General features: G+C 47.3%; 1 protein-coding gene across 1 annotated transcript; it reads left to right on the top strand.

Moving 5' to 3' along the window:
* Window positions 1-804: 804 nt before the first annotated feature.
* Window positions 805-7691, top strand: LOC104499761 (transcription factor ETV6-like; the record flags this gene model as incomplete). The annotated part of the gene is made up of 3 exons (XM_010143314.1): window positions 805-1063; window positions 3880-3980; window positions 7242-7691. Coding segments are annotated over 3 exons (466 nt in total), but the record flags the coding sequence as incomplete, so codon positions are not given.
* Between the last annotated feature and the right edge of the window lie 2149 nt (window positions 7692-9840).

Raw genomic sequence — 9840 nt, 5'->3', positions numbered from 1 at the left:
GCCCTTTAGCCACTCTAACAAGCCATCTCTCAGCGATTGCTTCTGTTTTCACAGTAAAAGGTAACTCTGCAGCCAGCTTAGGGGTCTGGACCGTTGAGCTGTAAAACTCCTGTTGTTTCTGACAGCAGCAGAACCCCCAGCTCTGTGCAGTGCGCTTTCCATATTGCGTACTTGCCAGTTGTTATGCTGTGCTGCGCACACACACGTTGCAAGCAGGAAGTAGGAGCAGCCCAGCTCTCGGCTTCCTTGGTCTCAAGAGACTGCCATGAAACTGAAAAACACTAAACTAAAACCTAAGTATCTGTTAGACCTTTAATTAGCGACCTAAGGAGTGTTTGCCAAGAGGAAATTTGAATTCAATTATCCAAATAGAAAGTATTTAACCTCTCAATAGCATTCAAGTAATTACAATACTTGGGATTTTTTTCAGAAACCTTCAAAAATAAAACAAAAAGCAAATTCAAAAATGGTAGAAGGTGTCAATTTTATATCGCATGGAGTATATAAGGAAAGCTGCTACATTGCCCATGTTTTAGACCCCTCATGAAAGGGGCAGCCACAAGCAGGGAGAGCAGGTTGCAGGATTCTTGATTTCCCCACTGAAACAGCCAGCAACAGCATCAGGGCCAACAGGGGTAGCTTTATGTGCATCGGTACCACAATAAACGCACAACTAAGATCAGCAGGTCAGTCTGTCGGAGGGATTAGGACAGTCGGAAGGACTAGGACAGGTCAGAAGAAGCTGTATGTACCAGTACGTTTCGCAAACATCAGTCAATACCAACCAAGCCGTTTGCATTTCAGATTGCAGCAGCTGTTTCAGCCCGGTCCGACTGTCCTTTCACTACACATCCACCCAGCAGTTTCCAGAATTAATCCCAGGGAGAAAAAGTCACTGTTTTCTTCTCCTCTCTTCACAGACTGTAGGTTGCTTTGGGATTACGTTTATCAGCTGCTTTCTGACAGCCGGTACGAAAATTTCATCCGATGGGAAGACAAAGAATCCAAATTATTTCGGATAGTGGATCCCAACGGGCTGGCCCGGTTGTGGGGCAACCACAAGGTAAGGAAGCAATGCAGTTTTCCTCCTGTGGCACTTCACCTCTTCCAACATCACGGGATTCACTTACAAACGGGGGAAAAGGAAGAAAGCGTGGTCATATAAACTACTGCTGGAAGGTTGTAATCTTTCATTCTACACACATTAGGAACTTAAGGCATCCGGCCCGGAGCACTAATACCTACCCTTCCTATAGAGAACCTGGTTTTGGTTTAAAGGCATTTAGTTAGAAATGCGTTTAACTATAAAATTACAAGGAGTGCAAGAATTGATGGTCCTTCTCTCTCAAGCCATCCCGTTTCTTCCCAAACCATGCCGCTAAGGATGTTCTAGTTAGATGTGGTCTCCAAGGAGCTGTATAGTACATCTGGGCGGGAGCTTTCTGTCTGTGGTCCTGTCTGTACCAAGATTCAGATTTCACATGCTATCCTATGACAGACACCCAATGCTTATGTGTTTCTTTCTAAGAGGGTAATTCTGCCTTGTTCTCTGGAAAGCAGTTGCTGATTTTTGCAGTTTGGGGCTGTGCATGTATAGATATGTATAGAGACATAGATAGGAGTACATGCATAGGAGTATATTGGCATGAGTACATCAGTAGTCAGCATGGATCAACAAAAAAGAAATCATGCCTTACCCCCACGGTGTCCTTCCGTGATGAAGTGATCAGCGCGGTGGATGCAGGGGGAACAGTGGATGTAGCTTATCTTGATTTTCGAAAGGCTTTTCAGACTGTCTCCCTTAATATCCTCATAGACAAACTAGAAGTATGACCTAGACGAGAATATACTGAGGTAGACTGAAAGCTGGCTGAACTGGTGGGCAGAAGAGATTGTGATCAACAGCACAAAATCCAGTCGCTAGTGGTGTTACCCTGCGGATTGGTTCTGGGACAAGTACTGCGTAAGATACTCGTTAATGACCTGGGTGGTGGGACAGAGTGCGTCCCTCAGCACGTTCTCAGTCCATACAAAAATGGGAGGAGTGGCTGATACACCAGAGGGTTGTGCTGCCATCCAGAAGGACCTGGACATGGTGGAGAAATGGGCTAACAGGAATTCCATTATTATTAGCAAGGGGCAATGTAACGTCCTCCACCTGGGGAGGAATGACCTGGGAAGGTGTCGGACTTTACATTGCCCTTCGTTATGTTTCACGAGACACCAAGTATGGGTCTGTTTTACCAGAAAGATGGTCAGACACTGGAGCAGCTTGCCCAGAGAAGACTGTGGAGTCTCCATTCCTGGAGATGTTCAAAACCCAGCTGAACACAATCCTGAGTCTCTGTTTGACCCTGGTTTGAGCAGAGGAACTGGACTAGGTGATCTCCAGAGGTGCCTTCCAACCTCAGCTGTTCTGTGATGCTCTATATGAGTATACATAGTCAATAAACTTCATAAGGTCAAGATTTTCTTATGAGACTTACTGCTTAAAAGAACATCTGTCTTAAGAGGTCTTGGGCTGCAACACTGGGAATGGAGAGTTCTGCCCTTGCCCAACCTCCATGCTAATAACTGGGCCTTGCCGTCATGTCTCACGTGGGGTATCTAAAAGTGAAGCTACTTCAGACCACTGGCCACTTGGGAACCACCGTGGCCTTTCAGTGTATAAAAACTGGAAAAAGCCTGCATGAGTTTCAGGGGGCTTCTGAACGAGCAGGGACAACACTGTCAGTGTCAGTGTTTAATTGGCACAGGAGCTGCTGGTGTGGCCTCCCTGAGCAGAGCTGCGGTGGTCAGAGCCAGCAGAGGAGGTCTGCTCTGAGGGAGCGTTTTAGACAGGCAGATGAGTCTCACTTAATAAAGCCAGGTCAACACTAGAGCCTTCTGTCTGATCTTGGACTGACGGTGCTGTGCCAAGCCAGACTCTGCGCGTGGAGGCTCACAAAGCCAAAGCATGCTTCTGCTAGTTGGGCATGTTTTGCCCAGGGCAAGGCGGCTGCCGTGCGCTCGTGCAATCCCGGCTTTGCCGGTACAGTTGTCTCTCTGCTGGGAGTTTCTGTGCCAGCATGTAACCAGTGCTGCTTGTACCAGAAAAATGCTCTCCAGGTAGACGTAGCCTGAGGGACCGATCCTGTACGGTCCCAGGTCCGTACTCTGGGAGCTGCCCACATACAGCTCTGGCAGTGCGCATCACTTCTGCCTCCTGCAGCTTCGAGCCTCAGCTTCAGCAGGGACACACCTGTCACCCCTCAGTGCTCTGGCCATGGCCGTTGGTTCGGCAGCTCCCGAATGAAGGGGAAGCTCTGTCGGAGAAGCAGATGCACAACCTAGTGTGCTTCTTGATCTACACCTGTCTGACAGGAGGAGAAGCAGGCTGTCGATCCCCACAGTGCTCTGTAAGCATTAACTGGTGAATGCAGGGGAATCCAGAGGAACAGTGCGCTTAGCAGGGGTTGCTGACGGGTTCAGTCTGGTAGCCACTCCTCCTGCGCCTTTACAAAGGAGGTTTCATTCAGAACAGGCCTGTCGCATCCCACTTGGCACGAGCATCTCCCTCCATCTAACATCTCTTGTGGTTGATGAAGCCTGTTTTGTTACCTGTGATCCAAGAAAACTGTAGAAAAGCCTCACGTGGTATTTTTGTCAGACTTTCTTGCTTAAATTGCCCTGAATGAAAAGAGACCCATAAAAATTTGGTGATGAGGGCTGGTGGGACAGGATGGGCCTGCAAACAGCAGAAGAGTGTAACATGTTATTTCTTGAACTGACGCTGTTACTTTATCTAGCTGTAATAGCCCTGCAACCCCTTTTGAGGCTTTAGGAAGGTTTTATTGAATCATCTTTCCATGGTTTCCCTTTTTCTTTTGAAAAAAACAGAACAGAACAAATATGACTTATGAGAAAATGTCCAGAGCCCTACGCCACTACTACAAACTAAATATTATCCGGAAGGAGCCAGGACAAAGGCTTTTGTTCAGGTAAGTTTTTCCTTTCTCTGCCATTCCTTTCTACAGACAGTAAGTTTTTGAAATGGGGGTAGGAATGGTGTGTGGGACACTTCATTGCCACAGGCTGGGCATACATTTGTAAAAGCTGTCTTGACCAGTGCTTCCCAGCTTTCAAGGCAACTGCACCAGTTTACAAAAATACGAGCCTGTTTCAGCGATCGGTGGAGTCCATAGAAGGCTTTTCACTCGCTGCAAGCAGACTGCGCCATTCTTTAAGACCGCCAAAGGATTCGTGATCTCAGCCAAACAGCTGGAAAACCCACTCCAAACTGTCTTCTCAAGCACAGCGGCTGGTGACAGCTAAGCAGGCAGCAGGCTTTTCCTCAAGTGCATCAGGGTCACAGCAGAGCAGTGCTGATGACCACGTCTTCAAGGAAGAGAGGGACCTGCAAGAGCTGTTCCTAAAACCTAGCGCAGCAGACTGGGTGATAGTACCAAGAGTTTGGAAAGAATGCCTCAAACAGCGTTCAAGCAGGAGGTTACTTGTACAAACCTGACTGTGGCTGGCAGAGGGTGAGAGCGCTCCAGTTCTCTTCAGGCAAGACCAGCGAATCCCAGCGTGTACGTCTTACCCACAGAGCACTCAACTCAAACCAGCGAGGGCTTTGATGTCAGTGCTCTGGATCTAGTAATGTGCTTGGGAATTGTATCAATAGCTGACAGAGCTGCATTAGCACTTACACTATCTGCAGCTGGAAAGGTTTCTGTGGAGTATCTTGTTTATGTCAGCTCTTAGAAAAAGACTGAGATGGGGAAGGAGAGTGAAGGGAAGAAGGAATCAGAAAAGATCAACCGTGTGATTTTAGTTTTTATTTCTTTGTGGAAAGTTAAAACAAGGTTGCTCCATCAGCAGCAGTACCAAGGGAGCCTGGATTGCCATGGCCTTGTGTGAAGACTGTGCTGCCCCGGGGGAATTCTGTGATGCTGAACAATAAATGTGCTTATCTTGGAGCCTCTCAATCAGCTGGGGCACAAACGTAGCAGGAGTCCCTCTCTTCTCAAGCAGGCTGCCTATTTTCTCAAAACTGTAGAAGCTTAATACCCTTGGAGACCTCAGTTTCTCTGTCAATCTTGTCCAGAATTGACCAACAGATTCAAAGGTCATCAGGAAGCATAAAACATGAGCATATAAATCTCATTTCCTTCGGAAACTGGGGGAAAAAAGAACAACAACAAAGCATTTTTTACACAATTTTCAATAAAAACTTATTGATGTTGTTTTCTTAGACCTATTTATATCTGAAAAGAAAAAGAAGAACAGCTGCAAAAAATCAAGCCATTAATGTGCCTTTCTTGGCTAATTCTTCCGAGCACAGAAAAAATAGGAGATGTGACTTTATGACTAACATGCAGGCAGTTGTCATCTGCAGCTATCTATACAGAGCTTTCAGTAAAGTGGAGTCAGAAAAGGATTTCTGACAGGCTTCCCGAGAGTCCTCCGCAACAAAAGAGGTCACAGATACTGGTTCTTCGTGGGCTTGAAGTTGTGGGTTGGAGTTTGAGGATGTAATCAAATGCTGTTACAAATACCCATGCTTTGAGATCCTCGGCATGACTTAAAACACAGACCAGGAAGAACACCCGAAGAACTGTGGTGCGCTTCACATCAGCCCATTTCTCTCATGGTCTGGGAAACAGAGCAGACGGAGGCGGGGGGCAGGCAGTGGGATCACTCGCTGTTTTCATTTCATCCTCACGCAAGATCAACAAGCCAAGCGCAGGGTTTAAATCGGGGCATAGTCTGGCAGGTGGGCTTCGGTCCGTTTCTCTGCGTAGCCAGAGACTGATTCACCGCGTCTGCGTGCTGGTTTTTCACCACCGTAACGCCATTTCTATCAGCAGCGTTCTTCCAGCATACAAATGGGAGTGACACAGCAGTGAGTCACAGCCCTTTTATTTTTTTCCTGAATGCATATGTGCACATGATTTCCAAAATTAGAAGGGGCGGCAAAAGGTTAGTTCCAGGCTGTGCTAAGCATTTGCTGAGAAACTTCAGATTTTTCAGTCGGAAAGCCCTCAGTTTTCTAACCTCAGAGGCAGAAGAGGAGGCAAGTCTTGCCCGTTAGCTTCAGCAGTCATTTTTCTGGGTCAGTGAGAGTAACGAGGCTCCTATCAGTTGGTCTTGTTTTCACTGGGGCAAGGATGATACTGAGCATGTCATCAACCTGAAATAAAACTAGCTCCTCTGATTAACACATTTTGTACTGCTGAATGTTAGCCAGTACATCGTTAATGAAAGACTGTGAAATTTTGTAACACTTCCAGCATAAACATCTTTCATCCTAATTTCTCCAGAAGTACTTAGGAAAGTGATTTGTGCTTAAACTAGGACTTCCTCCTTTCCGTGCCACTCTCTCTTCCTACACCGTTAAATTCAAAAAGGAAAACCAGGGCTTTTCTCACGCTATCCCTGTGCAGCAGCACACAAAAGCATCCTGACAAAGATCAAGGCTGCAGACGCGGTCTGCAGGCCGGTGGATGCCCTTTCCCATTTCCTGCGGCTGCTGTGCCTCCCCAGAGGCGGTTGATGTTTCTGGCCCCTGCAGACCTGCTGCACCAAGACCGGAGTGCTGGGAGCCATGGCAGTCATTTACAGAGGATGCTGCTTCATTACGGTTACGCTTGCTACGGTCACACAGGAAGAGCCTGTCTTTGCTCACAATTCCCTAGGCCAAAAGCTTTTTCTTTCAGGGTTTTTTCAGTTTCCCAGAACTTGTTCCGACTTGGTCCTTGGCTTTTTCCACCACTGTTCCTTTGGTGTTTCGTATTCCCCTTCGCTCACCTACACACAAGCCTGCACAAACCAGTAGCCCTCTGCCTCTCCATGCCTTGCAGATGCTTTTGCTTTGAAAAGTTCTGGCCATAAAGGTCTTTAATGTTTCTGTGACCAGACACCATAAACGAGTTACCTGTGGCAAGCTATCATCTTACATGACAACAGCAAAGAGTACCAGAGAGAAGTAAATATCATTCTTCAGAACAGACTGCGGGGTTTGGTTCAAATTTGGACTTTCAAGGAGCAGGGTAAATGATTTTTCTGTGATTTTTTTGGTTTCCTTACCAGGTGCGGAGGAGGGAAGACCCCAGCAGTCTGGGCAGAAGTTGGGAGTCGTTGGGAGGGTGCAGCAAAGATGATCTTGGGAGCTGTAGAGTTCAGAGGCCTCAACATCTGCCTGAAGGTAAAAGACCACTGAGACCACTGGGGAATCCTCTTGTTTCTCTGTGTTGCAGGTTCATGAAAACCCCAGACGAGATTATGAGTGGCCGAACAGACCGCCTCGAGCACCTTGAATCCCAGGAACTGGATGAACAAATATACCACGAAGATGAGTGCTGAAGGGAACTGGTGCTCTGCTGGGAGAAACATCTGCCCAGATGGCTGGCGCAGTTTGGGAGGGGAAGGAACAACGCAGAGGCAGTACTGGGGGTCGCCACTTAGCTTGAAGACCACGCAGGACCTGAAGCACCTTAACAAGATGAACTAGCAGGTGGAAGTGGTGCCAGCAGAGAAGTAACGGGGAGAAAGCCTGGACTTATGCACTACTTCACTGTTCCTACAAAGTCTCCCTTGAGTTCTTTCTTTCTTTTTGGTTTGTTTCAGTTTCGGGGGGTGGGTGGGGTGTTGTTTTTTTTCCCTAATAAACATGCAGTTTGACTTTCCTTATCTCACATAGGACAAGACGTCAGATTATGCTTTTTTTTTGGAAGGCTTTCCTATGGAAATAGAGCGCTCTTATTTTCCGTGCAAGTGTCATGACATAACACCGCATAAAACAGTAGCGTCACAGAAGGGCTTTGCTCAAGGGTTCCAGTTTGCTTGGATCGATTTACATGTGCTGCCACTGGGAAATGCGTCGAATCTACCAAAAGAATTTACCACCCATACCTGTCAAATGAAGAGGAGTCACCCTTCATGTGTAGGCTGGGACATGGTCCCAGCATAGCTTGGGCTCACGACGAGTCCTGCAAATGGCTGTTAACTGCTGGCATATGGACCAAAACCAATCACCTAAGTGCTCCAGGGAGGAGAAAAATAAATATGACAAACTTCTGCAATAGACTGATGTTGACATTTTCCCTCCTTCTAGGAAAGAAGAGATAGACTGGAGCAGGAAGGGGAGGGAGGGCAGGGACAAATACAGATATATATATATGTATGTGTGTGCGTACAGAAACGTATATATATATATATGTGTGTATGTATGTAACCCCCACAATGTATCCACAATGCAGAATTTCAGCTCAGAGCTTTCCATAAAAAGGCGAAGGCTGAACCACCTGTAATTACAGAAGGGAGGGGTGTTTCTTACACCTGTAGCAATTTGGGGGTGAAAGGTGAAGGACTGTTCCTTGCATCGTAGGGAGAAAGGAGGAAGTAGAGGGACCCATTGCATGGTCTGTATCACTCAGAAAACTCTCCAGGATCATTTTGTGCTGCTGGAGAGGCAGGTGATTCACCAGGCTGAAAACCGACGGTAGACAACTAGAGACCAAATAGCTATACTTGTATCTTGGAATTGATTTTGGCTTTGTTTGGGGATTTGGGTTTTTTATGCCTCCCACTACCCTCCCCCACCCCAGAGCGCTGCCACGAAGGGAGCTTGTCGAAGCTCGCCCGTTTTTGATGTGATTTAAAAGACAAGAAAAAAGAAACCCTACCGCCCTGCTGCTCGTTTGGTTTTTGGTTTTGTTCTGGTTGCAAAGTACCTCATTTTACACCCCGATTCGGTTTGCTGCACTGAGGGTGTCTTGCATAAGGCAAAGAGCTGTGCCTGGCACGGTGGCTGGAAGCTCGGTGGTCCTTGATGCCCAGCACGAGAGAAACTACTGGCCTCTTTCATGTCACATTGCTTGGGCCACCATGACAGGGAAGTCTGTGGCGTCCAGGCGTCCAGCGGTCTGTCCTCAGCACTCCTTGTAATGGAAGGGAAAGCTAGGAGCAGAAATGGCGCTCGTTAAGGGAGAAGATGTACAGAGGAACTGCGCAGGAGTCACATGGTGTCTGGAAGAGAGCACGTCGACACCGGTTCATTAAAAACAGAAAGCCTCTGTTGTGGGAACATGCATTCTAGAAAAGGAAAAAAATCAGTGGGCTAATCTAATCCGTTTCAAGGAAAAACCAAGGTGCGTTCCCATGACAGAGCTTTTATCAGCTATTACACCAACCCAATATTTGATCTTGCCAACATTTAACAAGAGGGTTAATCTATCCAGGAAAAATTGGCACTCAGCTGTGAATGGTGTCCCCGATGTTTAATCAGGGATAAGAGAGCCCGTCTCCCAAAAGACTTAACGTTGAGTCAGGTCGCAGAAGGAGCAGCTTGGTGAAGGGTGCAGATAGGCATCATACAAAGAAGAGACATTTTTCAGAGCCCGTATCTGATGAGGAACAACAGGGTGTACATCTCTCCCTGAGCTGCTCCCAGTCACATACTTTTATTAAATCATAGTCAATGTGTTACAAGTCCCAGCACACCACGTACTTGACTTTTTCAGCCTTGAAAGAAAAGATGTGGGAGTTTTAGTCAGACAGAATGAGCAGACAGCCTGTCACCTGTCTGTGCCATGACTCTGAAGTCCTTGGAGCTCAGGAGCGTTGGGAGACCCTGCGGGGATTCATTGGTCACAGATCTGAAACCAAAGGTCCCGTGACACCGTGGGGCCGAGAAGTCACAGTGCTCTGTCACCCCGCTCAAAGGCACCCAAGTTGCGGCATGTCTCGGGAGCTGGGGTGAAGAGGCTGAGGAGAAGAGGTGAATATGAATGGCAGGCGGAGTGCGATCAGAAGAACCAAGGTACAGAAAGGCTTTTGCTGGTTTCTTGTGTTTTT

The sequence above is a fragment of the Buceros rhinoceros genome, unplaced genomic scaffold (assembly GCF_000710305.1).
Source record: "Buceros rhinoceros silvestris isolate BGI_N320 unplaced genomic scaffold, ASM71030v1 scaffold18809, whole genome shotgun sequence".
NCBI lineage: Eukaryota > Metazoa > Chordata > Aves > Bucerotiformes > Bucerotidae > Buceros > Buceros rhinoceros.
This window is presented reverse-complemented; position numbering and strand designations above follow the sequence as displayed.